Source organism: Globicephala melas, chromosome 1 (genome assembly GCF_963455315.2).
Source record: "Globicephala melas chromosome 1, mGloMel1.2, whole genome shotgun sequence".
Lineage (NCBI taxonomy): Eukaryota > Metazoa > Chordata > Mammalia > Artiodactyla > Delphinidae > Globicephala > Globicephala melas.
In genome coordinates, this window is record NC_083314.1 from 29583910 (window position 1) to 29599946 (window position 16037).

At 38.5% G+C, this 16037-nt stretch overlaps 2 protein-coding genes across 2 annotated transcripts in view; both read left to right on the plus strand.

The window, feature by feature from the left end:
• Positions 1-1645: 1645 nt before the first annotated feature.
• OPN3 (opsin 3) overlaps positions 1646-16037 on the plus strand; it is a 58209-nt gene continuing 43817 nt past the window's right edge. Inside the window, 2 exon segments of the mRNA XM_030868600.2 lie at positions 1646-1871; positions 1913-2293. Coding sequence (XP_030724460.1) covers positions 1646-1871; positions 1913-2293 — 607 coding nt within the window.
• CHML (CHM like Rab escort protein) lies at positions 6284-13288 on the plus strand. The gene has a single exon (XM_030868589.2). The coding sequence runs from the start codon at positions 6581-6583 to the stop codon at positions 8534-8536; it is 1956 nt and encodes a 651-aa protein (XP_030724449.1). The 5' UTR covers positions 6284-6580; the 3' UTR covers positions 8537-13288.

The window sequence follows — 16037 nt, forward strand, 5'->3', positions numbered from 1 at the left end:
TCATTACATAGTCTGTCCTTATGCCAGTACTGCACTTGCTTTTTAAGTTGTAGTATTTTTGGCATTATCCTACGATTACATAATTCTGAAAATGAATAGAAACATATATCATTACTGACAAAGTGAATAATATTTGTAGTATCATTACCCGTTTCTGTCGAGTATAATAAATAACCTTAACAGTTCATTGTATTATAAAAATAAATCTATCAAAATTCTTAAACATTTGCCAGAAGCCTCTTATTCCCTTTTTTCTCCTTCATTGATATTATTCCTCTTGCTTAGGCATTGCCCTGGACTTTACTCTAAAGCCAAAGTCCTTTTACTAAAATAGCCAAGAACCTGCATTATCTGGCCAATCACTGCTCACCTACTTCTCTGCCCTTATTTCATAATTCTCATTCCACTCCAGCCACATTGGTTTCTTTGTTTTTCCTCCAATATGCCAAGCACAGTCCCACCCCATTACATCTACCCTGTACCTGCAGTACTCAGTGAGGCTATCTGTAACCACACTGTACAAAATAACAACCTCTCCCCTCCCTCCGAAGTACCCTTTCTCTGCTTTACTTTTCTTTATGTCACATTTCACAACACTACATATGTACTTATTTGATAATCATCTGTTCTCCTAATACCACCAGGATGTAAGCTTTGTGAGAGCAGGGACTCAGCACCAATGAATGAATGAATGAATGCTTTAGGAAAGAATATGAGTCCTCCTTCATTCATTCAACTAATATTTATCGAGACCTTACTGTGGACTAGTCAGTAAATGCCATAGACATTAAACAAACAGAACTTGTTAAATGGTTGCATAAATCTAAAACACAAAATTAAATGAGTTTTTTAAAGAAGTGGGTAAGTCAGTCTCACAGACAAATCCAGACTGGAAGCCTTAGTGACAAATCAAGATTTTAAGGACGGAGCACACTGCCCCTCAGCTATTGCTCAATGCACCCTGACGATCAGATTTTACCCCCCAAGGAACTTGTAATGGTTCACTGAGGCTAGTCATTCTTTACCGATCTTTTGAATGGAGATGGGAGGAGGCACACACCTTCGTGGAGGGCCATTACTTTGCCCTTGCACAGACCCTGTGCTAGCCAGCAGTGCCCAGGAAAGGCTGCAGGTCTGGCTAGGGACTGCATCCCCTCGGGCCCTTTTGGGGCCTGTGCAGAGGCAGCAGCGCAGCCCTGCAAAGACTGATCAGTTCACGGACCTGTGCTTGACTTGCCCTCTGTTTTCACTGTGTAAAAGGCCAGAGGAAATGTGCTGCTTCAAGTATAGCACCACCTCTGCACCTGCTAGATATGGTCTGGAGCTTGAGGGCGCAGCCTGGGGGGTCGCCACAGTGAGGGCCTTAGCGACAGGGTGTATCCACTGCTACTTCAGGGAGGACATGAAGGACAATATGGTCAGGCCTGGGGTGTGGCCTGGGTTTGCATTAAGTGTGCGACTCCGTTTGGCAGCGGGTCGTAACAGCTTCCTGGGGAGGGAGAAGCCAAGGACGGTGTAAACCCCTCATGAGCACGTGGTGGGCCAGGAGCCCATAAATGTTCCTGAATGAGTCGGTGGGTGGTGAACGCCAAGAGGGCTTCCAGCTGGGTGGGGGAAGCTGCGGAGTGAGGAATCACGGTGGTTGATGTGCCTCCTGTCTCTCACTGACTGGGCGGGTGGGTCCGGGGTACCGGAAGGGGGCGAGGGAAGAGGAACCTGGAAAGCAGGGACTCCGCTGCCTGCGAGAAGGGGCGGGGCTACAAGGCGCGTCGCGGCGGGACTACAATGGCGGGAAGGGGCGGGGTTACGAGGCGCGCCGGGGGCGGGGAAGGGGCCCCGAGCGGCATCTAGCTGCCCGCGCATTGGCCGGAGTGGGTGACGGATACCTCAGAGCGCTCTGCGCCCCACCCAGAACCTAGCGCGCCGGCGCCCGGCTTGCACGCGGCAAGGCACTGCGGCGGCGGCGGAGCCGGCTGGGAGGGCGGCGAGGGGCTGTGGCCTGGGCAGCCGAGGCTTACGCAGCCTGTCAGCCAGGGCGCCTACGAGCTCCTGGTGCTTCTGCTCGGCTCCGTGGGACTGCTGGGCGTCGGCAGCAGCCTGCTGGTGCTCGTCCTCTACCTCAAGTTCCCGCGGCTCCGCAGCCCCGCCCGCCTCTTCCTGCTTCACGTCGGCCTCGGCAACCTGCTACCTTCCGTCCTCCGGGCCGCGCTAGCTTTCGCGTTCCGCCCGCGGGGCGGCGTGGTGGGGGGCGCCACGAACTGCGTGTGGGACGGCTTCAGCAACAGCCTGTGGGGTGAGTGGCCGGGGTAGACCTCCCGCTCCTGCGGCCTCCTGCCCCCGGCCCCGCCCCCTCCCGCTCCTGGACCCCAACCTCGCGGCGGTGTTCCCCTGACTTCACCTCCCCCTACCTCTATTCTTATGATCTCACCTCCTCCCTTGTGACCTCGCCTTCCCCCTGATCTCACCCGCTTCCCCCCACCTCTGCATCTTCCCCGCCGACCTCTTCTCCTCCAGCACTCGCTGATCTCCCTCCCTCCCTGTGCTCACCAGGCCTCACGCCAACCCAAACCCCAGCCTGTCTGCAGCCCCATCTCCCCTGTGCCCACCTTCTCCATACCCCTTTCTGGCCGCTGTGCAGCTTATCTCGCTTCTCTGCTTTCATCTCCTAATTTAATTCGACAGGGCACGAGACAATGGCTTTTACACTTTGAGGAAAGAAATGAGGGGCTGTGGAGTTAAGAGATTCAAGGAAGAAAGTGTTTGATTTGTGAAAGTTGGAGAGGGTGATGAGGAAAGATCTATTTCCTATATTACTTCCCTAAAGTGAGAGGTAGAAACCTAACGTAGTAGTAATGTGTAAATTCTTTGAAAAATTTGCCCATTAGCAGTTGTAAACCTTTGACTGCTTCCTAGGAAGTGAGGTCGTTTTATTCAGGTCCTCAGAATGCAAATTGGCATGTGCCCTATTAGCTATTTTTACTATTAGCTATTTTACTATACCCCTTATAGTTTCCAGCACACCAAAATCTAAGGTGAGTTTGCAGATGGCCCAGAGAATCCCAACTCAGATGAACAAATAATTAGCTGTGCAGCCAGTAGATTTCATTAAAGTAGAACTTGATTGTGAATACAATACTCTTAACCCATATGGAAGATTTAAGTCTCACTGAGACTTGACATTTTGAAGGATGAACCACCCAGTGTGTCATTGAAGATGTGATTTTTCTAAGATTAGGAAAGTATTCTTTTGTGTGTGCTCCAGAATTCATTTGTACAAAGATTTGAAATAGAAATATATATTTCTCAGGTCTTAAATTTCCTTTTAAAAAAAAAGAATCCTGAAATCCATTGATAATTTATTACTGCCTTTATCTTGGCAGGTTTATGAGAATAAAATCTTTGTAGTGTTATCAAAAGTATTTTCTTATTCACCAACCTTCTATGTGGTGACAAATCCAAATATTATATTTGTTATGATTCTTCTTTTATATTTTGAGGGAAACAAGAAAATGCAATAGAGATCATAATTTTATTTATTTGATTGTCTCAATGATTATAATATTCTAATACTACCTACCCCTTCCCCAATAACCCCTTATCTGAGAACTTCATTTATACAAAGATTTGAAACTTGGGAGGGGTTTGTAGGTGTGTAAAGGTGGTGATATAGATCACACTATAGATTACACTCTTTGTATTAATTTAAAATACCTAACAGGCAATGTTTCAGGCAGGGCTAAGCTTTAAAGAGGGCAATTCAAGCCAAGCCCTAAAGTGTCATCAGTAGCAGAAATTGGGTCACAGACATTAAAGTTCTTATCTTTAAAAAGTGTTTTTTCTGTGCTGGGAAATTCAGCTTCTATCCTGACTCGGTGCCTGGGAATTTGAAAACAGGGGTATATTGAGTTTTTTTATTAGTACCAGCATTCCCCTTCTTCCTCATCCCTTCTATCTTGTGGCCCCACCCTGCTGTGTCTCCTTGTCTCTTCCATCCTTTTTCCTCCCTCATCATCCCTGCTTAGGTCTCACCCCAATCAGAAGGGATTTTCTAAGACTGCTAGAAATGTTCACCACACAGTATTTTGCCTGACTACTGCTCTTTCTCTGGGCATTTCTTTAGTGCTTTCAACAATGACTTTAACCTGTTTTTAAGTTAGAGGTGGAAACTCTGGGGCAAGAGGTTCTGAGTCTTGTTTAAGCCCTGGGAGACAAGTCAATAGTGGGTTATGGTGGAGCTGAAAAAATTCTTAGCAAAGATTAAGAATTTCTTTGCCTGGGGTAAATTCAAAAGACTGTGCTTCTAGGTAAGAGTTAAAGATGAAAAGAGGGAGGATGCTTCCCTCATTGTTATCCCTGAGGAAGAACTAACCAACCATGGAGTATACTGAAGGGGCAGAACATTTTAAAATACCAAAAGTGGCTGCTTGCTCCAGAGGCTTCTGGAGAGGCTGCTTCATCAAGTGGAAAGACCACTGGTCTGATGGTGTGAGAGTGGGTCCCACTCTTGATCCTGTGGCTACCCATTGTGTGGACTTTCCCAGTCACTTAATTTCTCCAGCCATCAGTTTTCTCATCTTTTTTACAGGGTAGTTGAGCTAAATGTGTTAAGGTTGTCCTGTCCTGCTTTGTATTACGAGGACTCCTTTGATACCTATAGGTTAGAAGGTGCCTGGTTTTAGCACTTATAGCTTATATCCCCTCCCTTACTCCCAGCCCTCAGCTGTATCCCCTTCTAAACTGAGAATAAGTACATACTATGGTTACACTTCTTCACATACCCTCATGGGTTCTGTCTTCCTCTGCACACCCTGCTGGAAGAAAGCAGAATAAGTAACTCAAACATACTCACATACTTATGTGAGTGGGCCTGGCAGCCACTTCATTCTGTGCTCAGTTTCTTGTTTCTGAGGGAATGTTGAAAGCAAGTGAATCCCTGATATTCTTGAGGCAGAGGCTTTGACTAGACAGGACTATTAAGATTGCCATCTCAAACTGAGCAGTCAGTTCAGTGAATTAGTCAATTTAATCTAAGTTCCAATTGAACAGCTTGTTTTACAGATGTCTAGGATAATTAGTCATCTTAGCCTAGGCGGACCCAATATGCACTGATCAGTAAGTATAGTGGTAGGAAAAATCAGAGCTCAAGAAACTCACTCTTACTGTGCAATGATGAATGACAGAAAGGCCACCTAGCATGTGTGTGTAATGCTTTAGCCTAAAGACTTCCAGGTGAGTATGCCTTTCAACCCTTTGGCTGTTGCACCTCTGGCCATACCTACCACTACACAGGTGTTCTGCACATGGAGTATAATCAGGATGATGCTGGACAGGAGAGACTTTCTTCACTACCACCTCCTACCCCTTCAAAAACAAGAACAACAAAAAACATGTTAATCTTGGCAGAGGGTGTTTGGACAGCCCTTTATCTTGGAAGACAGAGATTCAGGGTCTCAGAGCTAGAGTCTCGCAAAATGCAAGTCACCTTATGTTGACTTGGGTTTTAGAAATAGGTGTTATTTTATGTTAAGATATTTTAACATATGGACCCAGGACTTTTCCTTTTTAACTTATACCTAAAAAACACACCTGTGCGTATGTACATTCATATAAGGATTTCTTATAAAAATATTTTCCCTTCAGTAGACCAATTCTTTCATATACCTAAATATTTTAAAATGCTAGTTGTATTATTGAATTAATCCTTTTTTAATAATCTGAATGGCTAATTCAGTTGAAATAGTCTCATGCTGCTCCCATAAGATTCAAGTGGTAGGTGGGACATGGAAAAATCTTCTATTCATCTGTCCTAGAAGCATGCACAGACTGTATTGACACAGAAGTATGCATAATCATGACAGTGTGCACATTGTATATAGTCTGTTTCCATAAACACAGTGGAGCCACATGTTACTTGCAATTTAATCTCACAGTTGTATATCATTTATTCAGATATTTAAAAGCAAAAATTATAGAAGTGTATTATGTTAATTCTTCTTTATTTTTGTGGGATGTTATTTTATCCATTCTTCATTGTTGAATTACATGATTTGGAGGAGTCTGTATCTTTTGTTCATTTTCAGGAAATTAGAAAAGATGTGAGAAAGCATTTAATGACTTGCTTTAGTAGAGGCTTATGTCCTAAAAATAAGTTGGGCTCCATTGGATTGTAATTGCTGTTGCATGAAATTACTTTTCTCTTAATATTGTTTACAATTGTATTCTTTCTTGAATTTTCTTCTTTCAGAGAAGAGTTCCAGTCACAAATGCACATGTGATACATTTTGACATTCACTGCTAAGATGAAATGCAGAAGTGAACACGACACACTCATTCTAGTATTCTCAGATATGATTAGATGTACTTTATCATGTTTTTATGCTACTGACCTATAAGAAAAAAATACTAAAAAAGGGTAGCAGTTAAACACCTAGGACCTGCAACTTCAGTACGTCTGGGATGATCTGGAATATCACAAGGAGAGATTTTATTACAGCATATTCACACCTTATCTGAGCCCTCAGCCTATGTTCATACACATTTCCTTCATTAGAAGTTGTCACCAGACGCTTTACCTCCCAGGATGGACAACAGGCTCCCAACAGAGTTTGATGTGGTTGTAATAGGGACAGGTTTGCCTGAATCCATCCTTGCAGCTGCATGTTCCAGAAGTGGTCAGAGGGTTCTGCATCTTGATTCAAGAAGTTACTATGGAGGAAACTGGGCTAGTTTCAGCTTTTCAGGATTGCTCTCCTGGTTAAAGGAATATCAGCAAAACAGTGACATTGGGGAAGAAAGTACTGCTGCATGGCAAGACATGATCCATGAAACAGAAGAAGGCATCACTCTTCGCAAGAAGGATGAAACCATTCAACACACAGAAGTTTTTTGTTATGCCAGTCAGGATATGGATGGCAATATTGAAGAGACTGATGATCTGCAGAAAAATCCTTCCTGGGTAGCATCTAGTACCCTCATTAAACCTCTGGATTCTGCATGCTTGTCTGAAGAAATGCACTCGTTATATGTTTCTAGCAATGAAGTGCCTGCAAAAGGGACTCCAGAAAACAATGGAGAAGTAACTGATATAGCAGAAACCTTGGTGAAAGAAGAATATTGTGGATATAAAACTTATAAACACAGAGTTTCAGATGGTGCTAAAGACGAAATCAAACCTATATTGGAAGACAACAGTGATCCACCAAAGAGAAACAGGATTACTTACTCTCAAATAGTTGAAGAAGGCAGGAGGTTTAATATTGATTTGGTATCAAAGCTGCTTTATTCCCAAGGACTGTTAATTGATCTTTTAATCAAATCAAATGTTAGTCGTTATGCAGAATTTAAAAATGTCACTAGGATTCTTGCATTTCGAGAAGGAAAAGTAGAGCAGGTGCCTTGCTCCAGAGCAGATGTCTTTAATAGCAAAGAGCTCACTATGGTTGAAAAGAGGATGCTAATGAAATTTCTTACATTTTGTTTAGACTACGAACAACATCCTGATGAATACCAAGCTTTCACGCAATGCTCATTTTCAGAGTACTTAAAAACCAAAAAATTAACCCCCAGCCTCCAACATTTTGTACTACACTCAATTGCAATGATGTCAGAGTCATCTTGCACAACAATAGAAGGCCTTAAAGCAACAAAAAACTTTCTTCAGTGTCTTGGAAAGTTTGGCAACACTCCCTTTTTATTTCCCTTGTACGGCCAAGGAGAAATTCCCCAGTGTTTCTGCAGGATGTGTGCAGTTTTTGGTGGAATATATTGTCTTCGCCATAAAGTACAATGCCTTGTAGTTGACAAAGAATCTGGAAGATGTAAAGCAATTATAGATCACCTGGGTCAAAGAATAAATGCTAAATATTTCATTGTGGAGGATAGTTACCTTTCTGAGGAAACATGCTCAAATGTGCAGTACGAACAGATATCCAGGGCAGTGCTCATTACGGATCAGTCTATACTAAAGACAGATTCAGATCAGCAGATTTCCATTTTGATAGTACCTCCAGTGGAACCAGGAGCATGTGCTGTTCGAGTCACTGAATTGTGTTCTTCAACCATGACGTGCATGAAAGACACCTGTCTGGTACATCTGACCTGTTCATCTTCCAAAACAGCAAGAGAAGACTTAGAATCAGTGGTGAAGAAATTATTCACCCCATATGCTGAAACTGAAATAGACAAGGAAGAACTTGCAAAGCCAAGACTCTTGTGGGCTCTTTATTTTAACATGAGAGATTCCTCAGGAGTCAGCAGAAGCTCATATAATGGCTTACCTTCCAATGTTTATGTCTGCACTGGGCCTGACTGTGGACTAGGAAATGAACACGCAGTCAAGCAAGCTGAAACACTCTTCAAGGAGATCTTTCCAAGTGAAGAATTCTGCCCCCCACCTCCAAATCCAGAAGACGTTTTCTTTGATGGTGATGATAAGCAACCAGAGCCTCTTGGAGCCAATACTATAATAATAGCCCAACTAGAATCCTCTGAGGGAAGCAAAAACCTAGAAAGCTCAGAGAAGCACCTTCAAAATTAGAAAAAAAGCAAACTGGAAATGCTACTTTGGGCCTTCATCCAGTATCAGAATATTCTCATTTAAAGGACAGTTTCCTATATGAGTAATTAGAAATGGTTATTTGATGAATGGCATGCAGATGTTGTCTATAATTCTCTTTGTGACTTTCAGTTATTGGATGTATTTGTTAACCTATCAATAATTGATTTATTAGTTATTGGACTTCTTTTTGTTTCAGAATGGGTTTCATGAGCCAGAATCTTAAACAGGATTAGCTTTATTTTAGTACTGGGTATATATGTGAGGGTTCCATATTAGCCATGGTGCTTAAAGGAAGATGGTATTGTATCTGCTGATCTTCAGATTTTATTATTGTCTACAGAACAATAACATCTAAGGAATATTTTAATTACTTTTGTAGCTAGTACAGTTGCTACCACCTCTGAATAGTGAAACACACACAGAGGAAATTATGTGGGTCTTTTCTTTATAATATAAAGATAATACATTAAGTATGATCCTTTATTTGTGAAGGTGATGCCTACAATACATCTTGCAGTTTAATTCTCCTACTTGAGCCTTGTAACCAATGAGGCAGTGATGCCACCACAGTCTTATACATTGCAAAAAGAGAGTTCATTTAGTAGTTGAAGAGCTCATTCTTGGGAGGTTCAGTCCAAAGAAAATCTAGGGGAAAAGATTAGTTCTGGTTTAATATTTCAGAAAATTTCTGAAGAGCACTACTCTGGCACCTAAAAGAAAAGAACTTCTAAGTAACTCAGGCTAAAGAAAAAATAAATTGCTCCAGGGAAAGATATTACAGAATGCTTGTTCTGAAATTGCTAAGGAGAAACTGAGTGAAGCATTTTTAACCTGGGATTACAGATGGTTTTTAAAATCCATCTGTAAATAGATTTCCCAAGGATTCTCAGTGAAAGTGAAGCACACCATCTTGTTGACTCCACCACTTTAATTAGTAACACTACAATTGATAGGAGTGAATCAAAGGAGGGTTGCCATGTCCCTTTGGTTGTGTCCCACCCCACAAATAATGAGGTAAATGCCTTCGTAATCAACTCCTGCCTCTTAGCTGTTATCTAGAGGACAGAAAACATTTTTTTCCAGAACTACCAGAAGTCATAAAACTGGTTATACTCTAGCAGCAGAAGCTTGTGGAGCTGTCAGAAGAAATAAACTTCCTTCTCTTTAGGTCACTGTTTCCATTCCTCAGACAGAGAATGATAATCCTATAGGAAGGATTTAGGAAGGGATAGGAAAGGATATAGGAAGCCCTTTTAATACAGTTTTTGTCCTGGAACAGAGCATTTGCTATATGCTAGGCACTTATTGTGCTCTCTAATTATAGTTTCTCAACAACCCTGTGAGGCAGATATTATTGAATACATTTTCAAAGAGAAAATAAAGACTTAATAATTCTCTCTGAGTCTGGTTTGTGGAAGAGCCAACATTGGAATCCAGGCTTTCATGATTTCAAAATCTTTCAACTGATGTTAACTGTTAGAAGAGTGTAGGTACTGTAGGAGAAGGAAAAGATGCTCATGAAAACCAGTCTAGCGTTGCTAGTTAATCAAAGTAGGCAGACATCTCTTGGTTTATTGAGTCAGAGAAATATGAAAATAAAGATTAATTAAAAATAAATATGGCTTAGAGCTATGGATCTCATTGAAGCAGAATTTGTCTAAAGGTTTAACAAAATCATACTTTTTAATGTATCTTTTGATTATTGTGTTATAAAAAGTAATGTTACTAGGCCAAAATATGCTTTGAATAGTCTTTTGTTGTTCTATATGTGAGGAAAATGAAACAAGAAAGATTTAAGTAATTTTCAGCCTACTGAAGTAGAGAAGTCATTAATTGGTATTAATATGTTTTGAATCTAGCAGATCTATTATTGGGTGGATTCTAAGGCTTAAACTTATCAAAACAACTGAAATAGACCTAAAAATTAGTTATTAAAATGTAAAAGAATTTAAGATGTTAAGTGAAATGGAGGTGAAGGTAATCCAGACCTATTGAAAAATTTTAATTTCTGTATCATGAATATTTTTATTCATAAGAATTTGAGAAGGGCAACGAGAAGCTGCAAAAAATGATAGAACCAAAGATAATGGAAACAGGAAAATGTTAGATTAGATAAAATAAGGGTTTTAAAAACTAAGAAAATGAATATATTGGTTTCCTACTTGAATGCAAATAAATTGGAAATGAAAAAAGTTATTAACAATAAAAAGCATTTTGAAAATTAGAGGATATTATAACCTAGTATAATTTTCTGACAAGTTGGAATTTTACCCTTATGGGCTTATTGGGGAACTTTTTCAAATGTTCAAAATATAAATAATATCTGTGTATCAAAAGATGATATAATATTTGCAGTTTGAGGTTAATATTGCCTCAATGCTAGGAGTCAAGCATTTTGAAAAGGGTCTCATTCTGAACAAATGCAGAATATTAGCAAATGATACACAACATAAAAATAATTATTTACTGTGACTCAGGATTATAAGGTTGGTGTTCAACAGAATAACCATTAAATCAATATCAACAGAACAAAATAGTAAAAATGCAAAGTACTAACTACAGGTAACTTTAAAAATATTAATAAAATTCATCATTTTTTATTTAATTATCTCTGGTAATGATTTTTTTGGTTTCTCATTGTGATAATTACTAAAAGAACTAACATCATTCCTATTAGGAAAACATAGGAAACATTTCTCAAGCAGAAATTAAATAATCTTGGCACTACTTTTATTTATATATGGTTGAAAAAGCTTGTCATTGTAATAAATCATTAATAAGCATTCATAAATGAGAAAGATAAGGAAAGAAAGCACAAATATTTTCTATTGACATGACTTTTAAACTGGTGAAACCTGTAGTATCATAAACATGCTGACAATAAAAGACTAATTCAGGAAGTTGCAGGGTGTATAACTTTAAAATTATTCTTATTTCTTGGGCTTCCCTGGTGGAGCAGTGGTTAGGAGTGCGCCTGCCGATGTAGGGGACGCGGGTTCGTGCCCCTGTCTGGGAGGATCCCACGTGCCGCGGAGCGGCTGGGCCCGTGAGCCATGGATGCTGGGCCTGCGCGTCTGGAGCCTGTGCACCGCAGTGGGAAAGGCCACGACAGTGAGAGGCCCGCATACCGCAATAAATAAATAAATAAATTTAATCTTATTTCTAGATTCAAACAGTGACAAACTACAACTTAAAGTGTTTGGGTATTAACATATACAAGCCATTTAAAGAAAGTTATACAACTATATTGAGGTAAGAAAGATGCTTATATAGAAGCAGGTTACAGGAACTGCATCCTAGTATAATGAAAAGGAAGTAAATAGGAAATCTGAAAACCAAAATTAGAGTCCTCACTTTACTACTTACAAGTTGTGTAATCTTGGGAAAATCATGCCTACTTTCCATTTCACCATCTATAAAATAGAAATAATGCTTTGCAGAATTATTATGAGGATTAAATTAATGTAAAAGAAATTATGTCCAAAGGACTGGCAATAGGGTGAAGTTAGTATGTAGATATACTACACTTCCACTTAACGTTCCAACTGGATGCTTTATATAATTTGACAGAATTGTGATAAATAATTTAGGAAAATAAGCAAGGATATGTCTTTTTAACTTGGGAAAAAAGGGAGTTTTGCACTTCAGATCGTTAAAACATGCTGTTAAGCATCTTTTCTAAGTACACTATGGTATTGAGTAGAAAGTTTAAGACTAATAAACCAATTGGAAAGAAATATATAATAACTGCTTGTGGAAAGATTAGCTGGATGTAAGTATAAAAAAAGAAATTAAATCCACTTCACACATAACAGTTTGTTCCAGATTAAGATCTTCAGTATAAAGGTAAAAATAAAAAGACTACAATTCTCATCCCAATAATTTTGCAAAGGAAACTTTATGGCAAAGAAAAATAGTGACAAGGTAGATGAGATCAACTAAGAAAAATGAAAAATGTATACTAAATAGGAAGAAGACAAGAAATGGGGTATAAGCCACTTGCATTACACAAGGATAAAGTACTCAATATTTTTTAAAAGGTAAGTGCAAATCCATAGGACTTTGTGCTCTTTACTAGGCAAGTTTATGAAAGAATTGAGTTGAAACAAGAAGATAGAAATAAAATGGTATTCAGATTTACTAATATTAAAAATGCAAACTAGAGCAACTTTGACTTAGTTCATGCAATTATATTAGCAAAAAAAATTTTAATTGTATGTATCCTCATACCAGTAGCATTATTATATTAATGTAGTTTTTTTGAAGAACTATTTAGAAGAATATAAGAACTCTATAACCAATTTGTCTTTTGATAGCTCTAACTCACTCTGAGTAGCATATGCCCAGGAAAATATTTTAAAAGAAAAAAAAGTCTATTTGTATAAAGATATTTCTAGTGATTGCATTCATTTGAGTTTTAAAAAAAGCCCAGTAATTGGGAACTGGATAAGTAAATTTTCATGTATTGCTATTGCTATCATAGACTGTTATATAGCCATTAAATAGTATTGATATATGTAAAACCATATGGGAAAATGTTTAAATGAGACTTGAAAGTGCTAAAACATAAATTATTGTATTTACTGATTGTGTAAAAATTTAGATCTATACATTGGAAAGAATCCGAAGAGAACATTGTAATTAGTTTAACATTAAGAGGTTCTTTTTTCTATAAAATACTGATGTGTGAAATAAAAAATAAAAGATTAATTGGTAAAATGGTTTACTGAATTGGTGAGAAAATTATTGATTTCTAAACTTCTAAATTTCTCCTTTAAATTAAAAAATATAAGTGTTAGTGTCAAAAGATAATCTCCAAAAACATGGACAGAAAGTTTTCCGACTCTTGGTGGGAAGGAATTCTTGGTCAAGATGGATTTTGCATCTTTCTCAGTTGCCCAACATTAAGAAATAAGGTATATTGTGATGCTAGGTAGATAGATAGATAGATAATTTTTTAAATGGGAATCTCAGAGCCAGAGGTAGAAATAATAGAAATGATACTAATGCATTCCAGGACATCAGCATGAAGACATTATATACTAAAGTATGGCCCCTAATCCAAGAACATACTTCATTTTGGAGTCTTGGAGGCCAGGGAAATGAAGGTTGGGTTTGGATTGGTAGAAGTGGCCAAGCCTGGGTCTGAGGAGTGCTTTCAGGGAGACCGGTGTTAAGGACAGATCTCAGGGGACTGAGGATGCTGGCAGACCCTTTCTTGTTAGTCTGAGACATCCAAATCAAGGTGATTTAATTCAACAAACATCAGTTGAACATCAAATGTGGGTTATGAATTTGAATTATTCTAGGGATTAGAAATAGAAATATAAATGACAGATCCTCTAGAGGATGTATGTTTTGTTTTATCTTTATGGGAACTTAAGGTGTTTTCTATCCATCATACTCCCCATCATAACCACCTCCTTTCACCTGCACTCCCCCCGCACCAAAACAAAGAAAAGAAAAAAGAGAAATCTGATTTGTGGTGCATGACATTCCTTTAAAGGAATACCAAGACCTTTTATTATGCAGTTGCAAACAAGTAGCTTAATAAAAGTTAAACGGTAGATCAGTTAATACTTTCTGAAATCTATTTCAGCTAACATTCCGTTAATTAAGAAGTTTCTGACAATCAGAAGTTTTCTGTCTTGCCTGTGGGAAGGACTGACGAGAAGGTACAAGAGATTGGGTCCCAGAAGCCCAAAGCGTTGAGAGCTCAGAGAATAGAAGTATAAAGAAATCAAAATGAGAGAAGCAGATCATAAAGATTCAAAACAAAAAATTCTAATTAGGATTAGATTAGGTTTACCTACCTTTGTCTTGGCAGGACAGATAGAAGTCATGCTTTTATTGCGTTGAGGTAGTTGCTTCCTCTTTGAAGATTTATACATTTTTATTTCAGTATTTTTACTCATAAAGAGGCATTGTTTCCAGTATAGTTCTTACCCTTTTAACCAACAACCAAAGATATTCACATTTCTAAAGCAGGGGACACAATACCTCCAGCTGTATGTAAGCCATGAACAAAGATGCTGAGTGATTCAACTGAAAGAATTTGACTCTAACATGAATATTTTGACAGCAGTTCTGCTACAGCATTTGTAGGATTTTTTCTCCTGACAACTACATTTTTTTTATATGAACCTCAAGACAACTACATAAGGTAAGAAAGGGCAGGTATTTATATCCATTTTACAGATAAGACTTGGAGAAATTAAGTGATTTGCCTGGACTCTCTCCTAGTAAGTATTCAGATTCATTAATTAGAATTAAAATGTAACTTCTGCCTTACCTTCATCTCAAGATGATTATTTATTGCATGTAAGAGTGCACAGCACATAAATCACTATTTTAAAAGTGGTTGCTTCTAGAATTTGAGAGTACTTTTTTTTTCAATAAATAAATCATCCTATAAATTAAAATTTGTATAGTTCAAGTGGGCTGACTAGAATTGTGCAAATTGCTCACACCTGAAATCAAACTTTCTCCTGGTTTTTATGTCAAGAGCTTCATTTCTATAATACAGTATTTTTATTAGTTCCTTTTGATATCCTATAATTTTAACATTTGCTTGTTGCTAAATATATATTTAACCCTTAATATGCTCTGAACAGCATGAATAAAGGTATAGACATCATCAGAGGAAAAGGAATGACTTTGGATTTGGAGGTGCAGGGTTGACAAAGTGTAGTAGGAAGATAAATACCTTTTTGTAGTTCAATCAGAAGGAAAACATATTTAGGCATTTTATAAGTTTTAAAGAAAAGGGAATCCTAGGGGATACCAGTGCAGTAGGATTAAGGCCAACTCTTGATTATAGGTCATATAATTAAAGCCCTTGAGCACCCAGTTCCTGTTTGAGACTTTTATTTGTTCATTTATTCACCTCATATTTAAAAATAACAAATATTATGAATCAGTATGGGTAAGATAATTTTAGTTCATCATAAGTTAATTTCATTTATATGTGTAATTTATAGTTAAAGTTTTTGTACCAATTTCAGTATTCTTATTGCCCATTGTAAAGAAGAAATTTGGGGGAATGGACTGCTGAGGAAGAGCAGGGAATCTTGTTTTTAGGCAATTAACAGTTAAGTTCCTAAATGATTTAAGTGAATTATTAAAGAGAAATGAGCTGTATGTCCTTCTGTTCCTTTAACAGTTCCATTTTATGACTGCATATAACATTATTTGTAGTGCCCTCTGTTGTTGAAACATAAATACCAACCAGGTGTTTACTAAAAGGAAAAAGCAAAAGACGAGAACTGCACTGGAAATAGTTTTTCATGAGATTGTAATCTCCTTTAAAACAAAGTCTGTGTGTGCTGTACCTCTGTATTCCCTACAGTGTCTTGCACTTCATAGGCATCCAGAAAAAGATTTGCTAAATGGCAGACGAACTAGCAGTTTCCAACACCCTTTTTCTTCCTTCTAGGTTCCAACCGACGAACAGAGTACGGAAGAACAATCTGGGAAAATG